The sequence below is a fragment of the Lates calcarifer genome, linkage group LG2 (assembly GCF_001640805.2).
Source record: "Lates calcarifer isolate ASB-BC8 linkage group LG2, TLL_Latcal_v3, whole genome shotgun sequence".
NCBI lineage: Eukaryota > Metazoa > Chordata > Actinopteri > Centropomidae > Lates > Lates calcarifer.
The window spans coordinates 12,681,603-12,709,203 of NC_066834.1; the positions used below are offsets into that span (position 1 = coordinate 12,681,603).

A 27,601-nucleotide genomic window follows, 5' to 3' on the forward strand; every position below is an offset into this window, starting at 1 on the left:
CCACTCGCGGAGTCACGCCCACCACTCCTCCCACCTCATCCTGCATTGTCATGGTGCTTGCTCCGGATGCAGTTGTCATGGAGATGGAAAAGGGCTCAGCGTCCACTGGTTGCACTGTTACCATGGAGATCCCCATCGCAGCAGCTGCCTCGCTGGAACTGGCAGAGTCTGAGGAGTCTGTTCAGCACCATGGACAGCACCACGCTGGAGCTGCATTCCAGCACAGAAACTATCGCATGCTGATTGTGATCGGAGAGATTGCCACGAGCCATCACCTCGACACCACCAGGAAACAGATCACACACGGTAAGCCAACAGAGAAATGATCAGAGGTATAAAAAAGGCTGCATGCTATGCACAGACACATTTGCAGCAACTGGAAATATCTTACTAACCTGACGACCTGTTGTTAAATTCAGTCGTCGGAAAAAGTACTTTTAAGCAATACAGTAAGTTGTAACTATCTGCAATATACTGTATGTTCAGATTCAGGCCCTCAGACTATCTTTAGATATCTGTAAGTTTTAGTTCTGTTGCATAAAAAAACATGTCAGTCATTCAATATTTGTATAACGTGGAGCCCTCAATCCCTGACAGTCTGATATTGTCAGAAAAAGGCTTCAGTTTCTTATGAGCTGAGCAAGAGATGAGCAAGAACGATCACAATTCTGATCCTTCAGAAAGATGGCAAAGAGGCTCCTTTCAGCGTGTACACTTTATACACTACTGGGTAGTTTAATAATATGATACTTGGTACAGAAATTGTTATAAATGAAAATGGTACAAGTACTTACTTAAGTACAGTATTGTACCTGGTTCTATTACACTGCTGTAGCTGTCAAAAATTCCTTAATACTACACATGCTGAGTTCCCCAAATTGTTAATGGATGTCTGTTAATAGTTATTCTATCAACATATAATATTGTAACATATAATAAGTATACGGTCATATACTTCTACTATTCCCAGTTGTTTTTGTTTTAGTCACTAGTTCAGTGTGAATCATGGGGCCTTGTGCCAAATTCCTTTTAGACCAAAAGGTTATTTTAGTATGGAAATATATGAGCAGTTAGTTACGATGTTAAACTGCCCTTTTGTTGTTATTGTTGCATTGTTAACTATTTACTTAGGATAATTCTAGATAGCAAAAGAAAAATGAGACACAAATGCTCAGTCTGTAATCATCTGTAAAGTTTTTTTAGTACTGCATAGAATGAATTCAGACATTGATTACGTAGAAATAATAATGCTTTACTTTTGTGCCTTAGGTGTCAGTCATTTGGCTCTCTGACAACAAAAGTAAGAGAAGAATACTTAAGTGCGATGTTTTGCATAACGTATATTCCACTTTTGATGACCATTGTTCATTTTCTTCATTTTGTTTTTGTAGGTTTGCGCTCCTGGAATGTTGATCTGACTGTTTGTGACCTGAACAAAGAACTGCAGCTGTTTGAGACCAGACACACGGCTCAGTTTTCAGCACAGGTCAAAGGTCAGTCTGAGTCCATCGAATTTTGTAGACTGTATAGAAACTTGTCTTGCAGCAGCTGTTTTCCAGTGAGTATAGGTTGTTTGTGTGACGAGTGTTTATCTGTTTTTATTGCTTGGAGACAATAATTGCCAGCTCTGATGGTATCAGAGTTTAGCTGGAGGGATTTAATGTGTTGCTACCTGCCTGTCGTCTTATCGCCCATGTCTGTTCCCATGCGACCAGTCTGCAGCAGTGACTGCAGAGAGACAACGTGCCCTCTCTTCTCTGCATCTCTTTTCTACACACATACATTGGCCGATGATATCTTGGGAGCTGGAGATGATACAGCCTGTATTGATCAGGTTCTCATATGCAGACTGCATGTCAGGGTAGGAATCAATGAGACCTGCATGTGAGAGTCAACACTATCTGTTAGGGGAATATGAGACCAGGCCCTGCAGTAGATAGTGAGTGGAGCCAGCGTTAATGAGGTGCTGGCTTAGATGTTGCTGCTGTGAATGTGTCCACTCTGGTTGACTGCTTAGTATCTACAAAGAATACACCCGCATTTATAATAACTATGGCATATTCAGCATTTACTGCAGCTTAGCAGGGTCAAAGGAGCAGTTCAGAAGAGAGAGGATGCATTGGGCTGAATAAATGGAACTGAGTGAGCACTGAGCAAGGATTTTTAAAAAGCAGTTAGATCTTGATGTACATGTATCCTCCCACACAGTTCTTTGGCTGGTGGTGTTATGTAAAGAGTAGAAATAAGCACATCTGTTTGTTTGACATCACTGTTGAGTGTATGTTAGTAATATGCAAGCATTCAGAAATAGCAAACAGTATCTAAACATTCTCTAAGTTGTTATACTTAAAGTTATACTTCAGTGATTTAGTATTGCGCTTCCTGAAAGTTGAGGGATTTAAGAGGGATGGATTCAAAAAAGAGTGGTCAAAATCAAAGTAACAGAGGCCAGAATATCTTGATTTATTGTCTGTGGTATGGTTCAAGCTCTGAAAACACTTGATCCTACATTTCTCGTAATCCAACTGATAGCATAATACTGTTTAACCCTCCCAGCTGGGAAAAATAATCACAACTTTCAAACCCTGTGCCTCCATCTAGAGGCATAGAGGACATTACAGAGTTATTTTAACAGGCTGAGTAGTATGATGAGGTTCTAATTAAAAATGTGAGGAGTGAGAATTCCTAGTGTTTATAATATACCACTAAGAATTCAAAAGAATAGATTGAGATCTGGGAATACCACTCTCTTTCACAAACAAATTCATTCATTTGTAGTCGTGTATGTGTCCAGTATTCCCCTTCTTTTTGCTCTGTTTTTGGTCTACCAACTCCTGAAGGAAAAATCTGGCCCTTTAGCTGCTAATGCTCCTTCATGTTCACCAATGAGTCTCCAACTGTGTCTGTCTGCTGTTTGCTGCCGAGCAGGTAGAGAGGCTGAAAACAGCCGCCTGCTGCAGTCAAAACGATGCTAAACAGTGAACTGGTACTCACTATAAAGCTCTGTAAAGCCGAGGAGAGCTGCAGATTCAGGTATTTATTCATTCATTCTGAAAGTGCATTTGGATTTTTAAGAATAGCTTGTTTTTAGAGAATGAATTTAAATGTGAGCAGCAACACTTCTCATATGTTACCTGCAGTTATCTTCAGATGCTCAACAGCAAAATATTTGATTCCTTTTCTATTGACCCAGCTCTGCATAATTTCCCATTACATCATTGTCTCACTGTCATAATCCACTTAGGATGCATAAATTCACAGCCTCCTCAGGATCTCACACTTCTGTTAACGCCACACTCCAACACACCGGCATGTTTTCTCTATGGATACATGTATTTTAGCTGGAATATTTAACAGTTTTATCACCTTTCTGGCATCCTTCTTTTCAATCTCATTGTCCTGGCTGTATCCTAGCCTTTCCTTGCAACTTCATGAATAATTCAGCATTCTCCATTAACTTTCCATTGCTAATAAATAACAATTATTTCTGTGCTACTTTCTCTTTCACCTGGGTCACAGATTCATCCCATTTCTCTGCTGTGAACCCTCCACCGCCCTCTCTGTTGGCACGCTCTTTTTTTTTTTCCTTATCTCTCCTCTCGTCCTGCTCTCCATCCTGATGTGATGATTTCACTGAAGCAGTGTGGCTCAGTGAAATGTAGAGATGGCTGGCAGAGAGCGTAATCTGTGCTCCAGGCTGGGCAGGCATACTGAAATGTAGAATATTTCTTCTATTGGTATGGAAAGTTAACACTGCCACTGAAAGGACTTGGTCTCACTTCTGGCCACGTGGTTATGTATATATGTGTACTTACTGTATACCCATCGTATCTTACACCCAGTGCAAAATCATCTGAACCAAATGATGAATTCTAAGAATCTTGGTGAGTCTTTATAATATGGTTTATAACCAAATACCTGTAAAATGAATGTAGTTATAATTATTAACATGATGATGCACCATTTACATATCTATCTTATATTTATACATTTTTCTTTTTACTTGGTTGTGCTTGTAACTGACTCATATGTATAATTTCTTGACAAAATACCTGAGGAAAGATTCCAATTTTAACAGTATCTTAGATGCACTCAAGTAATCTGGATGGATTTCATGGCCAAGTACAGGTATATACTTAACAGAGTTTATAATGGGGTTTGACATGTCTGCATCTGCATGGCAAAGAGAGATATAAAGAGATATAAAGTATCTGTAGCAGCAGTGAGGCTGAATGAGAGGACTAGTCTTCACTCATTGAACACCTTTGTATTCAAGTAAATCAGTGCAAAATCAAAAAAGTTAAATAGGTCAGTTTTCTGACTTAATCTGATTTATTGCTTTATTGTGTGCATGTAAATATAGTGAATGAGGAGCTTTGAAAATATCAAAAGTACTCTGTAATGTTAGTTTAAATCCATTTATAGTGTGGAAAGTGAAAAACACCCAGCTGCTATTGATTTCTCTCTCTCTCTTTCTCTCTGTCTTTGATTTCTTGTTCCAAACTGCTCACCCTGCCTCACTGCTCACACTGACTGAAATCTTATCCAGCTACAGTCTTGAAACTCACTGCACTGAACTATGCGGCTAAACACAGAGCTGGAAGCATCACATGAATATACAGAGGTGTGTGCAGCAGCCTAAAGCAAACACAGTGTGTCCCTCAGGATCAGCAGCAGATTGCTGCAGTCATCTGCGCACACACACACACACACACACACACACACACACACACACACACACACACACACACACAACAACTATATTGTATTTCAGTAATGTATTTCAGTCATTTGCAGGATTTATCTAGACAGTCTATGGATGCTGCATATCAACCTGATTTTACCATTTAAGTAATTTAATATGATCTAAGAGATTACCCATGCATTGCAGGGTTCCAGAAAACTGTATTACAGCACATTATGGAGTCCACTCTCTGTCTCATTCATCCAAATATTAGATAAAATGTGATGTTATCATGTTATAATAACAAGTATTTTCAGCTAATTCTTGCCTGTTTGATGATTATTTTGCCATCAGGGATGTTGGTGCAAATTAGGTTCAGAGCAGAGGGAGATGAGCAGATACAGTATCACCTCACTTTAACAGGGTGAGTGAATTGAAAGAATGAAAGAATTCGAGAGGAAGAGTGAAAAACTGTTGCAATCTCCCCAGACTGAACAGATTTTATAGGCAGTGTTCTTGTTTTATATCTTTAAATAAAAAACAGTCGAGTACAGAAGGTTCTTTTACAGAACAAGAAAGAGAGAGAGAATATTTAGGCATGTGTGGAGTGAATCTATTGTATAAAAAAATCACTTAAACCCTTGACAGTGACCAAATTCAAAGGGCTGTGGTGCCTGAGGCACAGACATCAAACAGGCTCACATCAAGAATCAGTCCCAGCCAAAATGGCAGCAGCAAACCTCTCTCACTGAAGTCAGGTTTTCTGATTCTGATGTGAAAGGAAACAGCTAAAGTTATTCTATAGTCTTCTTACTGTCAACAAAACCCTTGAAAAAAAACAAGACTGCAGACTTACTGCAGTGCATTTATGGCAGCAGGAGGGTGTATGTGGAGCTGAGTCAAAATAAACTACGGTGTTTGTGTTCATGGTGATGAAGGAACATGTCATCCAGTGCAACAGTGTGGCTCACTGGTGTGGTTTTAATAGTTTTTGGAAGCAATGGAGCTCAATGGCTCAGAAGAATAAGATATATTAGACTCTGGATTCATACTATATTTGTTAGGATCAAGTCATTGCTGGTTTTAGTCTGTTATGAGGAGGGAATAGAGGTGATTTTCTGATTTATAGTGCTGTTTACCTTAGGCTGTGTTCCCAGAATTAAACTTAAGGCTCTGTATTGACATCAGCGGTTTGAGTAAAAATGAGTGAACTGAGACTCTAATCAATTTTTGAGTCAGGAGGCGGGGGAGGAGGTGCACTGAATGTGGAGGTAGTAATAGCTCAGTAATTGTGGACATAAAGGCTCAGAGACATGTTGTGCTGCAAGAGCAGCCGATAAAAAAGACGCTTGTTATCCCTATTAAATCGTTTCCTGCAGTTCTTCCAAGAAGTAATGTGTTTTTATGCTACACTGGTTTCTATATTGCATGTAGAAACCTGACCGAATCTCTACCAAGCCCAGAGGAAATACATGAGTTCACAGTTCAGATGACAGAGAATGAGGTGGGATGAGACTACTGGGTTCTGTGCTGCAAAGGTCACATTGGAAAATTGATCAGATCCAGGCAGTAAAAAATATTCTCAGAGGTGGGTGCACCCTCGGATTGAAGGCAGCCTCTCTGAGCTGTCCTCCAGCGGCTCTTTCCATCACAGTAATGCTCAGAGGGGTTTGGAAATTCACTCCTGATTCGTATTTACTTTTCAGAAAAACCTCTCCCAGCACCCACAAGGTCTTTGCAGGATTGGTTTTGCCTGCCCGTAATACTACAGCTCTTCCTGGACTGTGCCTTGAATGCTAATAGGCAGCTGGAGGAGTGCACAGTCATCATGGCTGACCGGCTCAGACAAAGAGAACACAAAAGAAAATCTATAAGACCTAGAGGGCAGGATGACAGGCTTTTGTTATCAAACAGGATAAACTGGCCTCCTCTTACAGTACTTAATGCAATCAGATGAAAGGTCTGTGGTTTATCAATGTTTCTAAATGGTTTCTAAATGATTCTTATACTCTGATTCACCTCCACATTTTCCTTCAGCGCTGACATTATTAATCAAAATTTGTAAAAAGATCCTCAAATAGACATAACAGAAGCTATCAAACTAATCAGCAAAGACAGACAGATTTAGATCTAGGGCAGACATTCATAACAACAAACAGAAAAGCTTCCTTGTGTGAGCCTTACCACCGCTTTCGTGTGTAATCAGTTTTTAAGCTAGGGTGACACAGACAATTTTCATCAGCATCTCATCAGGATAAAAATGTGTGTTGCAGGAACCTAACACCATTCATTGCAAACATTTCCCGCTTCTGATGTGCGCTTCTGCAGCCAACATGGCAGTGACCTCCCTGATGGGTGGCATATGTGCTGTGGCATAAGGACAGCCAATGCCCTTGGGGTCTCACAGCCTTGCTGAAGGCCTTGCTCTGCCTCTCTGCAGCAAGTGTGTACTTACACACTATTCTGCCCTAACACACTGCAGGTGCAGGACAGATAGCAAGAAACACAGTGAAGGGACAGGAGGGTTTAGGAGCTGAGACAGGAGTGGCTGATGTTGTCTGACTGAGGCATGGGGGTAAGAGGAGATTCAACAGGAAGGCAGTTAAAGGAAAAGCACATCTGAATACAGTGCAGCCACGTGATACAGTACAGTAAGGGATTTAATCTTAGTTTCACAACTAGTGTAACTTCTTACTCTTACTACTCCAGTAAGTAAGTCCTGTAAGTATCCACTGTGCTTCACGTATTTACACTGGGAGCTGTTGAAGGGCATTCTGGGAACTGTAGGAACTGACTAACTGTATTAGAAATAGACCAGACAGGCATGGCTAGATTAACCCTCTGTTGCATCCCTGCGCAAAAACACCCAGAATCCAACCAGTTTTTATGAATAGAAACTAAAAGACTGGGCCACAAGATGGATGGAGGACTGGACATAGTTGCTATTGTAAAGAGTGGTCACAAGATAAATGAATTATATTGTGACTCCAGTGGTAAAAAGTCAAAACACTCAGAGTGTCACCTTAATATCCCAACCTCTTTTCTTGTCAATTTAAAACCCTTTGTGGCCTCTTTTCGTCTCAATGAAGACTCTCACAGTTTCCCTGAAGAGTCACGCAGTATTGACACACTGTTGTGTCTGTTATGTCATGATGAAACGGATACTGTGTGACACACAGGTAATCAGTGCATCCATCACTTTACGTCCATTAGTGTCTCACTGCCCAGCATCTCCTCTGCTCACAGCCTGATTGACTGATGAGGCACAGGGACAGTCTGGCAACATGAAAGATCACATTTTATCCCAGGAGAGGAGGAAGAAGAGGAGGAGGAGGAGGAAGGTGGCAGTAATGGTTTCCATGAATGCAGCTGTCGCCCACACAGTGCAATTAATAAAGACTCAGTGGACCAACACTGCAGACTGAGAGCTAATAAACCAAGCCTGGTGGCATCGGGAGACCCTCAGGGGAAATGTCGTCAATAGTGGGCAGTAAAGCTCAGTGGATCTTATCACACTGGTCCGTTCACACAAATATCAACACGCACATATCTGAGCATTTTTACAGCTATGAATTCATCCTATCCTCTAGCCACGGGAATTCAATATGACTGCTCATTGTCTTTCACTGGAATTTTATTATGAGATTAAAAGATTCCAGGCAAATTAAAACTAATGTTGTCTAATAATAATAAGTTGTCTGATGAAACACATTAAACATTGCTTACTGCCTCAAACACCAGTTTTACTATTTTCTGTGATATATTTGCCACATTGTGATAGATGCAGATATTGGAAAAGCATTTTAATATGTATTGTATTATTTTGCTGATGTTAACCATATTGCCAAGTCCTAGTTACTGAAAGGAACATGTTGTCTTCTCGAAATTATGTTCATATACTACTACACTGTTTTCCCAGTGATATTGTGGTGTGAACGCAGCTGATGGCTGGATTATATTCAGAGGTTCAGGCAACAAAAGCACTTTGGTTAAGGTTAGGGAAAGATCTTGGTTTTGTTTAAATGTCAGTAAACAGGTTGAAGTCACTACAAACTTTCCCCATATTAAACCAGACCAGCAACAGGAATCACAACATATTTGCTGTTGCTGTATATCTGTATAGAAACATAATTTATAGTCAGGGCTGATTAGTAACTATTAACAAGAGGGTTAATTATTTTTTGTAATTCTCTACTCTCTACTCTGTTTTCTATGTTAATTTCACTCATTTTTCCTTCATGTTGTTCCATTTTTGTTAATAACAAAAGAGAGTCTAATACCATGCTAAGAGCTCTGTGAGGCTACATTTTTTACATCTGCTTTGTGCTTACACATAGTAAGTGAAACAAAGCACAACTGAGGCTAACTGTCATTAGACTTGCAGGTATGTGGTCAAAAAGCAAATACAAAACTATCACTGAACACAAATTAGAAGTCTGGCCTGCTCATGTTGTTATATGAAAAGTCAGGAGATGACTAAAGATGATAGGAATCATCCTCCAGGGACCATGAATGTCTACAAAACTGCATGGCAATCCATCTAATAGTTGGTGAGATATGTTGCACATTTCCATTTCAGCTTCGTCATCAACTCTTGTGTGTGAAGAGAGTAGAGGATTCATGTCCTCAGTACAGTAGCTTGTGAATAAAGGGAGTGTTCACAACACGTGTTACATGCTGCTTGATCCCCTTACAAACCCACACCCAGAGGCTGAGTGGGTGTTCACAGAGCGTGACGGACACAACAAGAGGCTGAACCTGACAGGCAGAGACAGAGATGAGTGATGGCTGCTAGAGAGAAGAGGCTGTCAGGGGAACTGAGCAGCATTATTAAAGACTCACACACATACACACACATACGAACTAGACATGCAGGTATAGTATTATCTGCTGCTTCATTCTCCTCACGTACACACAACAGATATGCTGGCAGGAAGACAGAAGGAAAAAAGGGCAGAGCAAACAATATTCACAGAGTGATGGAGGTGGATGCATTATGAGTGGGCAGTAATATAATCCTGCAGTGTCAGCAAGTGTAGTTCCTGTGTGTGTGACAACTGTATTACTACATTAGTAACTACATTTACAACTCATATAATGTAATTTTTTTTGTTCTCGCTTCTATATTCTTCACATTTTTTACTTCTCTTGGGGATTTTGAACCAACAGAAGTGTCCGATACAAGTTTCTGTCCAGCACATGCTTGGTTTACAGTAATCTGTTTCTTTATTGATTTTTAGTAGACTCAAATATACAGCAAATCACAGAGACATGCTCTGAAAAGCAGGACCTACAGGTCACAGCAGCGAGCAGGAAATGAATTGATATGGTCAAGCAAATAACCTGCAGGAACGATGCACAATCTGTGTCATTGTCAGTTACCTAATGAGTACTTAAAATTTTAATGACGTGTCCAAGCCATTGATAAACAGTATCTGTCCTGGGTGTGGTTTAGGAGAACGTGAGATGATTAATAATTCAGCAGTCGTTATTGATCTCACCCTCAGCTTCTCTGCAGTCAGGGCTGTACATCAAAGGGGAGGGTCCTATGCCTCTGTGCCTTTAATCTGGACCTGAAAACACACACTCATATACTGACAGATGTGTGTGTGTGTGTGTGTGTGAATACATACAAATGCACTAAAAGATGTGAAAGACAGTCAAATTACTGTAATGTGAACTGCATTGTGGAAGACGAGAATCTGTAGGGACATCTGTAATGTCCTTGTGGTGGAGGACGAATACACTGAATTACCACTTCATTAGGTGCCTCAGTATAGTCCACTGCAATCCAGAACAACAGCCCTGCCATAAAATCAGTCTTTTGGAGGCTTATAGTGTTCTGTTTTTATGGAAAAAATACAGTCAAAGAGGTGTTTTTGAATTTGTGGTTTACTATTCAGCTGTAAACAAACACAAAAAAACAAAAAAAAAATAAACAACACACAACTTAAAATATTCAAAACATTCAACTTTTTTTTATAAGGAAGGAAATGCACTCATTGTTGGGCCTCGAGGACACATATTCTGAATGTAAACATAACTTATTCTGTTTACCAGAAAACTCCACAGGGCGCCTTTAAAGGTCAAACAAAACTAAGTCTACAGTGACACTATCAGCTCTGTGAGGCTGCACACACGGTGCTTTGAGTCACTGTAAATGCTAATGCTAATACATTAATGCTCAAAATGACAATGCTTACATCTGATATTTGGCAGGTACAATGTTCATCCTCTTAGTTTAGCATGTTAGCATGCTAACATTTGAAGCTGAAGCTGATGGGAATATTGTGCTTTTAGTTTACATATATTTTAACCACTGTACTAAAGACATGAAACATGTTTTATTGAACTGTAATAATAATTGGAGGGCAACCCTTCCAATATTGTTGAGACATCTCACTCAAAACCACAAATGTGAACCACATGGGAGCATGTAACTAAAGTCATTATCATCTGGGATTCAATCAATGTCTGTAGAACATATCATTTCCACGTAAAGGTTGTTGAGATATTTCAGTCTGGAACACAGTGGTGGACCAACAGACTGACATTACAGTTCCTCTTGTTGCAGTTTTAGCAAAAACTGAGAGGTTGGGGTTTAGTTACATTTATCAGACTTGACTGATGAAACTTAAAAGGGATGGTGCCTCTTGTCAGTGACTGACTAAAGGAGTGTAACATACAGTATTTCCATGTTTCGTCTAACCTCGGGTTACAATACCATGCTGGCTCAGAAAGTATTTTTAACACTGCTGCAGGACACAGAGCTGGAAGAGACCAGTCATGACGGTTATTCTTAACAACAGTCTCAGAAACACATTAAACTACAAATACTGAAAAATCATGTGACCTTGGCCAGCTGCTCTGTGTGTGTGTGTATGTGTGTGTGTGTGTGTGTGTGTGTGTGTGTGTGTGTGTGGTGTGGGTGTGTGTGTGTGTGTGTGTGTGGGTGTGTGGGGGTTCCATGTTTGAGAAAATTGAGAGTGATGTAAGGAGGTGGGGGAGGGAGGAGAGGAAGAGAGGAAGGCTGGAATAGCTGAGACATTCAGAGGAGAGAAAAGCAACGAGTCTGGAGAGAAGGGTGCGGCAGGCCGAGCATCCAAGCTGTACAGCTAACAGCTGTGTGACATTTAGAGGAGACTGCTGGTCATCTGAGATGATGCTGCATCAGTGCTGCTTCAACAGAGTGGATATGATACACTTGAGTTTCACTAACAGGCTTTTTGCAGAGGCATTTAAAATGCCAAAGCAACACCCTGGAAACTGGAAGACACCTTAGTTACTAGAGACCAACATGTAAGAGTAAATCTTTTAGATGAGTTGCAATTTACATTTCACACTTCTTAAGATGACAAGTTATCTAAACAGTGTTATACAATATATTATATCCCAGTGATCATGGATGTGTTTCTGAACTTTCAAAACAGACATTGGGCCCTGACCGGCAAAACATCCCCAAATAGACACAAAATGACCACAAAGAAACACAAAATCAGAAAAACACAGAACGTCCACAAAAAGATGCAAAACAATCAAAAAGAATAGTTTCTAGTCTCTGATAGTCAGGTTAATGTTAGGTCTTTCAAACTGTCCATTCTTGCATGGCACATTTTACAATCATAAAGGTGACAAATTTACCATTAAAATTCTTGAGCGGCTCTGATAACTCTTAGTACATTTTTACGAAGGTGAACAAAAGCAGCTCTCTTTATCCAATCACTGACAATATCACAGTTTACCATCTCTAAACTGAGAAAGTTTTAAATCTATAAGCAATACTGATTATGGTTATTATAAAAATGTGCACAATTTTGAAGAGAGCAGTTAAAATCTGCCATCTTAAAGCTGAGAGTCTTTTAACTATAAGTGCTAAATATTATTCTAATATGTTCCCTGATGAAAACAGCTTTTCCTCTTTCTAATCTGAAGGTGACTTGGAGGGTGAAGATTTCTTTGACTCCCTGCAGTCTTAAAGTTGATAAATGACAGTCTCATCATCTTTAGCTTCATGCAGATTTTTCTCCCCACCCCTGCGAGCTATTTCTGTATCAAAGAAAGTCATTTTCTCTGTGATCATAAAAAGTTTAGATGTTAGTTAAGAGACAAAGACATAGTGAGATGTCTAGACTATCTTTTGTCTAGACGTTTTAAGGGTGACTGAAACAGTGACACCCACCTCTCTGAGCTGGTCTCTCTCTCTCTCTGTTAGTCAAATGTTATGATTCATGGTTTACAGTGGGTCAAGTTGACAAGCTAAGAGATTAGAGTCTATTTTAGTTTGTCTCTGTCCCACCCAGCAGCTGCTGTTTAAGTCACAGCTGTCTGAAAAGTCCCCCTCCCAGAACAGATAGTCCACTTGCTTCCTTCAACAATTCACCCACACACAACCAACAGCATAGTCACAACCCAACTATCTCAGTCTCTGAGGACAAAATTTAAAAATAATGATTTAAGAAAATGAATTATAAGTCTGTGTCATGTGTGCACGTTTTCTCATTGATGACAAAAACAAGCAAGCAAAATGTACATTTCATTTTATGTTTCTGGTCAGGAGCGATGAGTGGTGCGTTAGGGATACTCATGATCTCAGTAAACTACATCTCACATCCTGACTCCAACCCTGGATTAAATATCATTACTGCATTATCACTCAGAAACTCTGGACATATTATCTTCTTCACAAGAGGCCGACTGGGACTGGAAAATAGAAGAAGGCCTTTCCCGATTCACGTGAATGCTGCTGAATCACTTTGCAACCCGTGAAACACGACTGTACGGCGAGTTCCTGAACGCATCATGAGCCGACAGATAGCACAGTGTAGGTGTTGAGCTGTACCAGGCCGATCCTGCCTTCATCCTCATCCTCATCCGCAGCAGCAGCAGCAGCAGCACCGCCCCTCCCTCTGCTCCATCCACACCACTGAAGGACGGTAAGACACTTCACCGTTTATTCTCAGTTTAGGCTGGAGACAAGACGGAGGACAGGCTGTCTGTGTCGGTTTTTATTTCCACCCACCGTGATGTTATAGACGCGAAAAACCAGGCGCAGAGAGATTTGGAGGGTGACTAGGCTGGTGGTCTGATCGGGGCTCGGTTCCTTGTTTTATAACAGCGCATCGTTAATCTGGAGCGGCACACTGTGCAGATGGTCGAAGTCAGCGGAGGAATCTGGCTGCATCAAGACAGGAATTTATGTTGACAGTAACTATAGGTGAGGCTCGGTGTTTTCAGAGGCCGTGGACGACACATAATGTGAGTAACGTTATGTATAATGATAATCCATCTCTCTGCATATAGTTGTTTACATGCTGTTACTGTAAGATGAGGAGCCAATTCTATGTTATTTACTCATAAAATATTCAAATAGTAGCATATATGCGTGCATATGGTGCATTTTAGTCACATGATCTACTTTCTGGTGTAAGGGATTTTACAGATACAGAGGTCATGAGTCCTGATTCCTCACAGGATGACTGTGGCCACTGAAAAATACTCTAAATCTTTGCTTTTTTCCTCCATCAAACTGTTAAAATATATATTTCCTGTGAATGTGTTCTCCCTCCATGATGGTCTAAATGATTTTTTAAAGCCATTTTCTACTGCCACTGATATAACTCTGGTGGAGAAATCTCCATATCCCTTTATTTTATTTCTTTTTTTGCGTGGCCACAAAGTGGTTAAAAAGACTCAGAATCTGATTTTAAAATATGTCATGTGTAATTCATGTGCATTTGTAGAATGTAAACTCCTCCTCAGGTTCTTAAACCTCCCAAATTTCCCCCAAAAAACACTGACCTCAGTGTCCTTACTGTGGCTACAGCCCTTTCTGGAATTACTTAATGGCAGTTTACAGTTTTGAGGTGAGAGTGGTGTAGGCCTCTATCCTCTGTTTTATCTCCCACAGTGTAAACAGCTTCTCTGACTCATGTTTACAGTTTATGCTCATTTGTCAGTGAACTCAATTCAGTTCAGTAAATTTGGGTGACCTGATTTTTAAGGTGGGGAAAAAAAATGCAGCGCATCTTCTGACCTGAAGGCAACAGCTGAGATTCAGTGACTGTGATGATGAGTCTCTGGTCTGAACAGGCTGCAGCAGCTCGTTTGTTCATGTGAAAACTGTGCAGGGATGTGGATTAGACTACACTCTCTGAATAACCCCAAACTTATGCAACCGACCAGACGAAAATGTCTAAAAATAGAAAGGTGCAGATACAGACAAACTGACAGTTGTTTTAATCCAGAAACACGCAAGGCGAAGGACATTATCACCGTTAGTTATGTTTAACGATTATTTTCATTATGGATTAATTATTTTCCCTGTTGATCATTTGGTTCATAAAATGTCAGAAAACTGTGAAAAGTGGTCATCACAGTATTCTAGAAGCCCAAGGTTACATCTTCAGTTAGAGGTGAAACAATTCATCAGTTAAATAATTGATCAACAAAATCTTAATAATTGATTCATTATTTATATTATTTTTAAGCAAAAATGCCCCCAAAATGTAAATACTTGCTGGGACTTGACCACATATCGCATATCTTTGGGTTTGGGATTGCTGGTCAGACCTTGGCTGTTACTACTGATTATTTTCATTACTGATTGATCTGATTTTTTTTTTTTTTAATTTGTCCTGCAAAGAGAGAAATATCCTTAATGCAATGTCCCAGAATCCTGTATGACTTCTTGAAATGGTTTGTTTTGTCCCAGCAACAGTCCAAAACCCAAATATATGTAGTCTGCATTTTGCTGTTGTCACCACAGACAAATAAAAAGCAGCAAATCTTCACATTTGAGAAGCTGAAGCCAGAAAGCGACTTTAACAATTAATCGATTGCCAACGTCATTTGAACAATTGATTAATCAGTCAATCATTTCAAATCCAATGTGTTGGACAAAACAAGCCTTTTGAAGACATCAGCTTGAGGTCATGAGACATTGTGATGTGCATTGTTCATGATATTCCGATGTTTTATCAACTAAACAGTTAATAAGCTTATTGAAATAAAGAAGAATGATTGTTAGCTGCAGCTACATATACTCACATTGTAACTAGATCACCCAGTTAACTGACTGATGGTTTATTTTTACTGTCCTAAGTGGAGGCTGTCTTTGAAATGTCCTTGAGCCGGCTTCATCTTTCACACAGAATGAAGGATTTCAACCGAGCAGGAGGACAGAGCAGAGCAGCTCAGGTCACCTGTGATTCTGTAATAATATTTTCATTGTCTGTGAGGGACCTCATTTCCTAAAATCTAAAGCCGACTGAATGAGATCAGGTTTTATTCTTTGTATTATTAGATTCTCCTGTAGACAAACCTATTCACAAGGCCTGTTTCCACTAAGAAACACCCCCCCCCCACCTTGTAGTGTGCTCTGTGAACTCCCATAATGCCTCAGGGTGGGTGAGGCAGAGTGCTGAGCTCAGCAGGATCAGACTGGGTGGAGCATGGATAGACTGGATGCCCAGCAACAAGGATAGTCGTTTGCTGGTTTGGTAGAGGTGTGGCTGCAGATGGACTGGTGTTACATTCACTTCACTGGTGTGATACTTGAAATCAGCAAAGGCCCAGATATTCTTAAAGGATGAGCCTCAACTCAGCACCAGTTAAAAACAGATGAACTGGTGGTGTAGGCTGTGCGATACGACAAAAATCTCAACCCAACGATATACTATGTATCATCCATGCTAAAGAGGTAGCCCCTCGGTTAGGAACCAGCTCCTCTGTGAAAAACAGGAACAGTGTATGTTTATATGTAAAAACAGTTACAGTTACTGTTATTTTTTAACCTGTTCCTGCTTTGGGTGTAAATAATTGTCAGGGACAAACGTCCTTGGATTCAATACAGTATTGATGAAGAACAGTCATCAATCTGAGTCATGTGATACATATCGTCATATTGCACAGCCCTATGGTGGTAAGGACATCTTTCTGGAGCTGTAATTTGGCCTCGACACCCAACAATCGTACTCACAGAAATTCATCAAAAAGAGTCTAATTTCTACACCCCCTGTGTGGCGTCAAAAAACCCTGCTCTCCTGCTTTGATTTCCTGCATGTACCATAGGCATTTGTCACCAGACTCAAAGAGGGTGCCCACTCATTTGAATGGAAATTGCTCATGCATTTTGTGGTCCATTGCACATGCGCATTAGCTCTCATGCAACTTTTATAGGTTATTTTATAGGACTTTTACATGTAAATGAACGTCTTTGGCCTTTGCTGCCCAATCAGCACCAGGTAAATCTTTCTGGGTTTCACAGTATACCAGTTTTACATTTGGTGTTGGTGGTGCAACAGTATTGATGTTTGTTTTTTTATGTAAACCAGTGATAATTGGTTTGCCAGAGCTGGAGAGGGGAGTAACTATAGTGCAGTAGATGGAGCAGGCAACAGTAACTACAAGTATGATGGAGCCTATGGTGGAAAAACCTCATAGTAATTTATAGTAGAAAGAGTAATAACTGACTTTGTTTGGAGTCACAGGTGTCCTGTCAATAGATTTACAGATGTCTCTTTTATAATGTGGCTCTATACAGCCAGTAACTACTGGGACACATTAGCAGAAAGGCTGAGTGGCAGCGCTGTGTCCAGCTCTCTTAATACATCCATGGAACCAAGGGGAACCATGGGGTTGATGAATGGCATTCTGGGAAGTGAAGGAAATCATTAATATGTAAGGGAAGTTGAGGAAAAGTGGGCACACTGTAGAGTCAGTCTGAAACAATAACAAAAGAAACTACAATCATTTTTGATTAAGTGTCTATTAAGTGTTTAAGCCGTTTATCAAGGAAGAAATACAAAATATTTGAGAACAATTTTAAGATAATCAATCAAATAATATAAAATTATCATTAATGAAGATTAGCGGTTGCCTCTGACTATTTGCAGCGGTTAGCACAGAACATTTATTCAGATTGTTGATGCTAAAATCAGTCACAAGTTTCATCATGAAATCACATTAAAGACCTCAACAATTACAAGAACTCACATTGCATATTTAGAGGATAAGGCAGGTGATATTCTGCGTTGTACTTACTGTAAACAAATCTCACAAAAAAACACCAAAACCAACAATGAATTGATCCTACATATTCAAAGCCTGATATATATTATTCCTTTGTTTCCAAAAACGTAAAATCACATCAGAGCCACGCTGTTGTTTCATCATGTTCCATCATTACCATGAACACATATTTTCAATTGACTCAATCCCACTGCTGCCCCAGATACTCGCTAGAGCACCAAATGTGGATTAATCCACCGCTGAAAATAGTCCCCAGTAAGTGTTTCCTCTGTCTGACAAACGTTCGCTAAAAACTACAGCGTCCAGCTAAACTGCCCCTTTTCAAGATTGTAACTGTATGTTTGTGAGCTGTTTTTGAAAGATTCATGTCTACGTTAGTAACAGTCTCTCCCTTAAGCTGCTCCTATAGCAGGCTAAGTAACAGAACATATATGTGTGCAGCACGTGGTGTAATCTATACCCAGCTGTTGAGGAATATTTTGTGGATTCTCCTATTGAACACCACAGACTTTTTACTGTATCTGCAGAGGACTATTTGTTGGTGGTGCAAATTACTGTTGCAACTAGTGAGCTCTTGCTGTTTCAGAAAGTGACAGGTAGAGTGAAATATACTCAGCTTATAACTTAATGGTGTGACATTTTGAGGCATCACACCATGAGGTTATAAGATAAGGATGAAGTATAATGACTTCTATTGAAATTTCTATCTTGCAGGCTGGTCTAGATATTTGCTGGGTGTTTGCTGTTATATGACCATATGTGGAGTGAAAGTAGCTTTCACAGAGAGCAGGTCAGTTTGTGCTTGCTCATGCTGTGAGCTGTAATTACACTCTGATCTGTATCTGTTCAGACTGGAACTTTCGTGTCACCATCTCACACTGACCACCTTTTGATGCATCACTTTCAAATTGTCCTGAGTGGACTCTTCAAACAAAGAATGGCATAAATGCTCATTTAACAGGCATGTTTGTGTTCAAGTTGACAAGAAATCTATCCAGTATGATGTCATGCAAAAAAGGATGCGTCACTTAAAAGCCAAATTAAATTAGTTAAATCATACATTTTTGTATTCTTATCCTAAACCTCTCTCAGGTTTTTCTGTGATGCTTAAAGGGACCAGTGTTCAGAGTCAATAAACTGTCAGTGTCAATGAATTCCACCTGTTCATGAGTTGTTGCACATTTGTGAGATTTGATAATTACCGTTCCCTAAATTGCCCAAAAACCTGTTCTGCTCCATTTATGGGCAAGGTTTATTCACAAAAATATCACAAAAGTAATAATAATATTGTGATTTTGTGCTCTGAAGAGTAGCTATTTTTAATAGCTATTATTATAATTTGCTATGAACACAATCACTTATTTGTTTCCTAATGAACTCCCAGTTTTTCAAAGCTCTTATTCACGCCTCATGGTTTGTGCTGATGATTCAGCCAGGAGAGTTTCATGCCTATTAAAGAGTTGGAAATGCTCCAGCAGACAGTCACCTAAAGTTGTCTGTATAAAAACTGAAAAAGCACTTTTACTTCCAGAACCCTGACTGCACAATATCACTCTGCCCACATTTCTAAAAATGATTCAGATGAGATATGCCCTGAAACTCTGTGGTTTTCCAGTACAAATGTTTACCTAGCCTGGAATTAATTCAAATTCATTTTTTTTAAAATCCATATTTAACTATTTCTCCATTGGATATCTTCAGTTATAGCTATATATCTGTATCTGTAGAAATTCTACTCTATATCAAAATGAGGACCATGATGTGATCCAGCTGGTTGCAGCAGCCACATCATCAGGTAACTTCTTAATATCATCAACACTGCTCCTGCACCACAGGCTGTAATTCAGCCCTTTGATTATTTCCCTAAAGGCTCACCTGAAAACTGCATCAGTGTTAATACATCTGTCACAGTTATGTCCCTCTAAGAAAATGTACTCTGAAGTGCTTCATTGTAACTCTCTGCTTGGAGTCATGATTCACTTTAACATTTCATTTCCTGCAGTTACAGTATTAACTTCTGTGTTCTGCACCCGTTAATGTGATCGGTTTAGTTTATGTGTTCTGTCTATTCTGACAGATGAGGACTCAATTGATTAATCAGGACCTAAGAGTGATTTATGTACTGATCAATTAGGTCCAGTCACCTGTGTTGGTGTACCCACTCTGTTAAAACTAATGGATACAATTATTTTTCAAGCCTACATGGTATCATGGGATGGTGTATAAATAGCGTCGTTGAGTCCCCATTACCTGAGTCCTGAGTCGAAGTCATCAATGGTTGAGTCTTAGCATTAACCGGTGGTATGCTTGTGAATCCAGAAGTAGGCTGGTGAACATGCGTGCCTGCCCTTGCACCAAGTTGAATCATGTTACAGTATTAATATAGCTATCAATATGTAATGTCAAATCAGTCTGACCTATTACAAAAAACAAACAAAAAAAGTCCTTATTTTCATCCATCCAAATGTTCGAGTGTGAGTCCTTGTCAAGTCATGAATACTGAAAATCATGATTTGAATTAGACTTGATTCTAAATCCTGAACTTGAATATTACACAACTATGTTAGGGGTTAGTCAGTAGGGAAATGACGTGGTGGGAAATGACATTAAAAATATAAAATGTGTACTGATAATTCATAATTAATTGATTATTCACACACCATTTGGTGAGACTAGACTGTTCAAATCAACAAATTCTAATACTTAGTGCAAAATAGTAACTAGCTACATCACAATATTACCACCCTTTGTATCTAGTTATAATAACAGCATGGCCAGTACCTCCACTCATTATATTCACATCCAGCCATCCCTGCTGAGCCTAATAACACTCTCAGTTATTCTGACCAGTCATAACAAGGGCAGCTTATTGCTTTTGTTATACAGGAATAGTATCATTCATCATGCTGTCATTCAAAATGACTTAGGATACAGGTCATAAACAAAAGCTGCTGCCAACTGGAAACTGAGTCAACAGCGAGCTGCCAGACAAAATAAGCAGCCACTAATTACTTTGTTTTTGACAGCTTCTGTGACCATAAAGGTCTTTGATAACTTGATTCAATTTGCAGTTGTTCACTTTTTAAATTTGTACAACACAGTTGCTTTTGATATGATTTTGAGCCCTTGCTGGATACAGAGAATTGTGCCGCGGTTGGCTGAGATGCCAGCTGAAAACAGCAAGTTGTGTTTTGTAAGAGTCAATAAGTTATCTGGGTTATTAGAAGTATTAAATGTTATATTTCATATTCCCACAGTAGGATATGGCTACATGTGTCCAGTGCTTGTGTTCCCTGGCCATTTCTGTATGTTTTCTCAGCAGTAGAAACACTGAACCACCTCAGGCAACATTTTCCTGTTTTATTTTTAACCACTGTGGTTGGACAGTGGGAGAATCATGCCATGTGGAGTCACACAGAGTGACATATATGGGACATGGTCTACTTTTACAAATAAACACAAACGTGCACACAGCTGACATCTCTCCCAGCCTCAGGTGGCGTTTCAGCACGTGAAGCTGTGTGAGTGGGCAGCAAATGTGTTACTGCCAACTCGGACAGCAGCGGCTGCAAACTGTTTCTCATCACCACAAACACGAGTGTGTAGGCTCACTCTGTTTTCGATTTATTCCTTAATGCTGTGAACACCCACTCACTATTAAACATCTCACTAAGATTTTCAAGGGTAGGGGGAGGCTTTTCTTCTGCACCACCTCATTCTGTAAAGCTCAGTGGAACAATACAAAATACAATAGCTAAATAAAGTGACTGTGTGTGTGTATATCTGCTAATGTAAAACACTCAAAGTTAGTCATTCTTGACTTTGGAAACAGGAGCATTTTGTCTGAGCACTTTAAATACTTTCATCCATTGATTGAATAACATAAACTTTCTCATGAAACTGTGTGACGTAATTAAAAGCTCTAAATGGATTTAGTGGTGAGATTGTTATTTCAGGTAATAGAAGACATTTATGTAGTCAATAAATCTTAGAAACAAAATGACTGGCAGAATGCAGAAGGATGTAGGTATGATCGAAAGAAGATCAAAATGAAAACAGAAACAGAGACAATGGTGGAAAGTTTCAACTCAGAACAGAAAAAAAGTCTGTGGCCTAAATCATGACCAAAAAACAAAGAGCACTGTAATCCTCGTACTGTAGGTTTGCCTTAACATAGGAATATAGTACAGTAGGTTATATCGTATTTTCACAGCTGACGACCTGAAGCTGTTCTTCCCTACAAGATACCGTCTTTAGATATGTTAATAACTTAAAAGGAATGAGAAGAGCGAGATGGCTTTTCAGACATGAAGATCAGTGCGGCTGTGTTTTGTCACAAAGCAGGGCAGCAGCTGTGAATCATGGACAAAATGCTTCTCATTTTATCTACACACAAATATTACTTCTTCTATAACAGCCTCGACTCGAAGGCCATCAAAAACTAGCAAATATTGAAACTTGGAATCAAACGCTTTGTCAGATTTTTAGATATTCTTTGATTTTTGTGGACCCAAGTCAGGTATGGAGCTATAAACAGTCAAAGAAAATTAATCTGCAAAAATTCCAATAATCCTTTCAAGTGATTTTCTAAGTAGAAATGACAAACACTACCTGGTTCTACTTCCTCATTTGTAAGAATCTGCTGTTTTATACATTTGTAAACCACATAACCACATAATAGGCAATTTTCTGTCACTTAGTAGTATTTAGTAGTTCAAATGATTTTTTAATCTAGGAAATAATCATTCATTTTAAACAAAAAGGAAACTCAGTTGCAGCTGTAATCAGGAAATTAGAAAACTGCTCAGTTGTTCTGTATTGAGGGGAAGTTTTATAGCTTTTTGTGTAAATAAGTCATTAAACATTATCACATTTAGCATGTTTTAAAAAAGGAAGAATAGAAAAAAAAACATAAAGAATCCCTTAAACTAAGGTATTGTAAAAGTACTGTTTTGGCATTTAAAACTGTGCAGGAAACTGAACCTGGTTTTAACCCTGCTCTCATCAGAGAACACCTCTTGTTGTATTATGTGTGCAGCTGGTAGGTAGGAACCCTCTGTAAAGACCCTCTCTAAAGACTGTATAAAAAAAGTACAAGGGCTACACTTAAGAACTGCTGTAAAGGTGAAGAAGAATCCTTACCTGCTCTCCATTCTTGTGGTACGATACCAAGGTCATAGAAAAGCGTTATGTGTGGCAAGTACCTCCTCTGGTGTCAAGGCAGCGCTCAGATTAACAGGTGAAGGCACTGAAAGATATGTGATAATGACACATGCTGTTAATGTCAGACACATCTGTGTGGTCAGTCAGCCCCTTCCTGAAATTGAAATGTCAGAGTTAGATGTTGGAAAAATAACTTTGATGTTGTAGATTGGAAAAAAAAAAAAAAAAAATCTACTCTCATATTGCTAAACTTGCTAAGGTGGATATGTCTATGCCTCAGCTGTCTGACTAGAGTAACTGTTAATGGCTTGAAATGGTAGAAATATCCAGTAATTCAAAAGAGAAGAAAAATCAAAAATTATAATGACAATGATTCAAATTTCTCTTGACCCGCTGGTTGTAAGCCATTGCTTTAAATTGTAAGAACTATGAACCCACAGAGCATGTCAACAAAACAATTAACCCTGTGTGTATCGATAAATTACCTATCCTGGTACAGTGTACAACTAACATTTCAATTCGGTTTGCCTTCAAATCAGTCATGCAGTCCAACATGGCAGAAGACTTTGTGCACAAATCAGTCATTACTAGTTTTTTTTTTGTTGGAGTTGGCAGGAGAAAAGCTCTAAACACTAATAATTTTCATCCACATCAGTAAAAGATGTCATCCAAGAACAAGAGAAATTACAGACCAAGAGCTCAAAACGATTAATGATTAATGAGCACAAGCTAATTCATTCAACACACAAAGCTCATGCAGCATACAGTAAATGTCTTGGTTGTTATTTTTACATTCAGACTGTTTCATGAACTGATGGTTGTGCAGCACAACAGGCGCTGGGCAACAGCATATATAAACTGGGACACTGTGTTTACTCATTAAACATGCTGCTAATCTAATGTTGACTGTTAGTTTGCACAAACTGGCTCCTGATTCTGACTCGTTGGCTCATACATTTCCCCCGGATGCTGACAAAACTGTTATATTGTTAAGTGACACTGTTTCTGGTGTCTTGCATATGTGTGACTTGTTTATGCATATAAGCTTTTCTGACCTAACATGTAACCCATGAATATGCAGGCATGTCATCTTCTCTCCCAGTACTTAATTTATTTTTCACCCCTCATTGCCCCTGCCTCCATGTTTTCCCAGGGAAAGGAGAGATAAACACCCTGCGACAGCTCCTTCACATTTTTGAGGTGGAGGAAGAGCCAACAGCATCTTTCAAGCTAAATATAGATTCTCCTGATGAAACGGCTGCATGCTTAAAATGCTGCTGCTGCTGCTGCTGCTGCAGCTCTGGCACTCGCCCTCACCTCTTGTACTATGTGATGCTGCGTGCATACTCTCATGCAGCACGAGCCTCTCCTCCCTCTCGCAGAAATGCTGCAATGCGTCTCCCTCAGCCAAAGACTGGGTCAGTGTAACTCGGCTAGCAGCAAAAACAGCTAGAGAACCGTCCCCATAGCAACAACCAATGAGACTTGCAGCTGAAGGATTTGTTTTCGTACTATTGTTGAAATTGTATGTGAAAAGAGCGTATTTGCAGGATTAAACTCGTCTGGGGGCTTAGATAGTGCGAGTAGTGACATGAGATGGCAAGTGAGCGGAGGAGAAGCTGGGAGGGGTTTATGCACAGCCATATGTCTCCTTTATGTCTGTGCTGGACTATGGCGATGTCATACATATGCAGGCGTCTTTGCAATGGAGCAGTGAGGTTTATCACAAATTTTAACAGGTAAAGGCACTGAAAGATATGTGATAATGACATGCTGCAAATTTTAAAGCCCTTACTCACCACCACCTTATCCACCCATAGACTTAACCACAGGCTCATCCTTATTTATAATACTATTCTTGGTCTGCCTCCATTTTATCCACTGATCTACATCCTTTGTAAAAAACATGGGAAACACTTATTCTGACGGTGTGTCCCTAAAGTCTGAAGGTACAGAACTGGGAAAAAAGGACATTTAAGCTTCGTCTGCGAGGGATCAGGTGCAAAATGACCAGAATCTCAGAACTAATTTCACTGGATCCATTTAAAGTACTCTCAAATTACTTGGAGGCAGACACATCTAGCTCATATTGCCCCTGTTTGATGGCTTGTGATGAATATTTGATGATTATTTTTTAATGTTTTGTGTTTCTGTAACTTATTCTTTATTTTCATTGTTAATTGTTATGTAGTGTTTTCATACATTGTTCTAATTTATTAACTGGCCCTGTTTTCAAAACTGTTTCAAAAAGTCAAAGTGATCTCGTACTGCTTGATAACATCCATTAATATTCAACTCCTTCACATACTGTTTTCCTTTTTTTGGCCATGCTAGTGGTGATGGATGTCAATGTCAGTCAACTGGTGGCTTCACCATGTTGATTCAGACTGAAATATGTTGATAATGATTGGCTAGATTGTTATGACATTTGGTTCAGGCAGCCATATTCCCAGGATGAATTATAATAACTTAAGTGATCGCTTTACCCATCAGGCCAAAATTTTAGTCAGTCCCATTCTCATGAACACAATATCTTGGGCATGTCTTGAGGGAGTTCCTTCAAATTTAGCAATGAAGTTCTCTTGGACTCAAGGATGAACTGATTTGAATTTGGCTGTTAAAAGGTCAAAGGTCAAGGTCACTGTGACCTCAGAGAAACAACAAACAAAATTTTACACATATCTAATAGGATAAAATTATGAAGTCATGACATATTCAGAAGATCAAAGGTCAACTTCAGTGTAATGGGATGGTGTTTCTGGCTCTTACACAGCATCATAACTCAGGAACAGAAAAGGAGATTGAGATATTTTCTGCAACTTGACTGTTCAGGAAATGCATACAACCATGGGGCGCTGATAGTAGTTTAACAGTGTTTAAAAGTGTTGGGGATTTTTGTTTTGCCAGGGAAGTTTTCTGCCTGTTTTCATCCCTATCATTATGTGGCCTTGGTGTAGTTATAAGATTTTGTTGTTGTTTTGTCTCTGTTTCCTGAAGGCCAACGAATTCTCCAGTATCAGAGTGATGTCCTCGAGACAGTGGTGTTGGTGAACCCATCAGAGGAGACTGCTGCTTCAGAGGTGAGTCACATCCAGACAACACAGTCAAAACAACCATGGGGTGATTATGACCACATGCTCTGACTCCTGCAGGACACTTGCAAATAATGTTCTGCATTTTTTATTTAAATCATGCTGAAGAGTTTCGGGCCAAAGGGTTCAGTCTGAGCTGAACTTGGTTTCACTTATGAAGAACACAGCAGCACCTGCTTTTCATCATTTAGCCACAGTGGGAGGTCCATGTCTCTCCTGCTAGTGATCATCACTCCTTTGATTAACAGGAATACGCCTTGTCACTCTCAGCTGAAGCCCCACAGTGTGAGACACAGACACTTCTCTATTAGTCTAACTATAAATAAACGCACTCATACACCTCAGACTTACTTGACTGCCTGGTGTTCTACCACTGGTGAAATGTGAAAATGACACATTACATTATCCTGACACTTTATATATGTGTGTCTGACTGAAATTAGAAGACATTTTGCTCTTTCAAAAAAATCTATTTTGGAAATTGAGTGATGCCAGCTGCATTAGGACAGAAACTAACAAGACACTATTCAACTCTTTTGAGTAATTTTAGACTGTTATTTTTATACTTGGTGTATTAACAGTTTGTCAAAATGAATGTTTGGCCTTTCATCTCATACTAGTTGTTTTGCAGTATCTACTAATCAATCAAAAGAAATACTGCAACTCAGTGTGTTCATGATACATGAGAGTAACCACTATGTGACGGCTTTTAAGTGCAACTATGTTATACTTTTTTTTTTAATCAGGGTGCCCGTCAGGCATCACCTAACAAATAGGTTTTCATTGATGTGAATAGTTACACCAATGAAAACCACACAAAGGATGTATGCATCAACACAACTCATACAACCTTAAAATAAAGTATTGGACAACTTGGGGTTTTCTTTTTCAAGTGTTCATAAATGTATTAACAGAAAACAAACCAAAATGCATTCAACAACACAATGTCCACCGGGGTGATATTTAAGAGTTCATAATTTCAGTTTATACACCAACCAGTTTTTGAGTTCAGTTCTCATACAGTAACTGACGTTTAGTTCCTTAACAACCAAAACAGTCATGTTTTAATCCTCAGAAGAAAATGGTAGTAAAGGCCGCATCTCCTAGTCTAACGAGGAGACCGACCTTATTCAATTACCCGTGCTCCGCGGTATGATCCGAAGAAGTAGGCTAAATCCGCCAAGACACAGAGGTCAGGTAATCACACACCCAGCCCAAAGCCTTCCAGTCAAGGTCCGCCGCTTGCAGATGATAGCGCTACCTCGAACTTTCCCCTACTCTACCGCAGTGTGCGGACTACAACGCCGGTGCCTCCTCTTTCTCCGACTCCCGGTCAGTGTTTAAAAAGCCGGAAGCAGCGACGCTGTGTGACGTCTTTTGCTAGGGACTGCAGTGTGTTGCCATGACGACATCTACGCTTTGCCGCAAAAACTTTATTTTTTAATCAGCTCGTTACAACTACAGTATATGAGCTTTGTTTTGGGGGGGGAAGAATACCATTAACCAACTTTATTGCTCACATTTGGCCACTCCAAAAAGATTGTCCATCTTTCCCGTTCGGTACCATTTGACTTTTTGGTTTTGATATTGAATGTACGGCTGATTTATTATTATAATGCTGTAATGTTATTCT

General features: G+C 39.5%; 1 protein-coding gene and 1 long non-coding RNA gene across 2 annotated transcripts in view; one reads left to right on the plus strand and one right to left on the minus strand.

Annotated features, from left to right (window-relative positions):
• Window positions 1-12: 12 nt before the first annotated feature.
• The window catches only part of map1aa (microtubule-associated protein 1Aa), a 36,501-nt gene continuing 8,912 nt past the window's right edge, over window positions 13-27,601 (plus strand). The window contains 3 exon segments of the mRNA XM_018692730.2: window positions 13-306; window positions 1,392-1,493; window positions 25,874-25,956. Coding sequence (XP_018548246.1) covers window positions 51-306; window positions 1,392-1,493; window positions 25,874-25,956 — 441 coding nt within the window. The 5' untranslated portion in view covers window positions 13-50.
• LOC108894197 (uncharacterized) lies at window positions 191-27,601 on the minus strand. The gene is made up of 3 exons (XR_001962783.1): window positions 27,107-27,601; window positions 22,856-22,961; window positions 191-275 (listed from the first exon to the last, which is right to left on the minus strand). It is a non-coding gene; the product is annotated as an uncharacterized LOC108894197 (long non-coding RNA).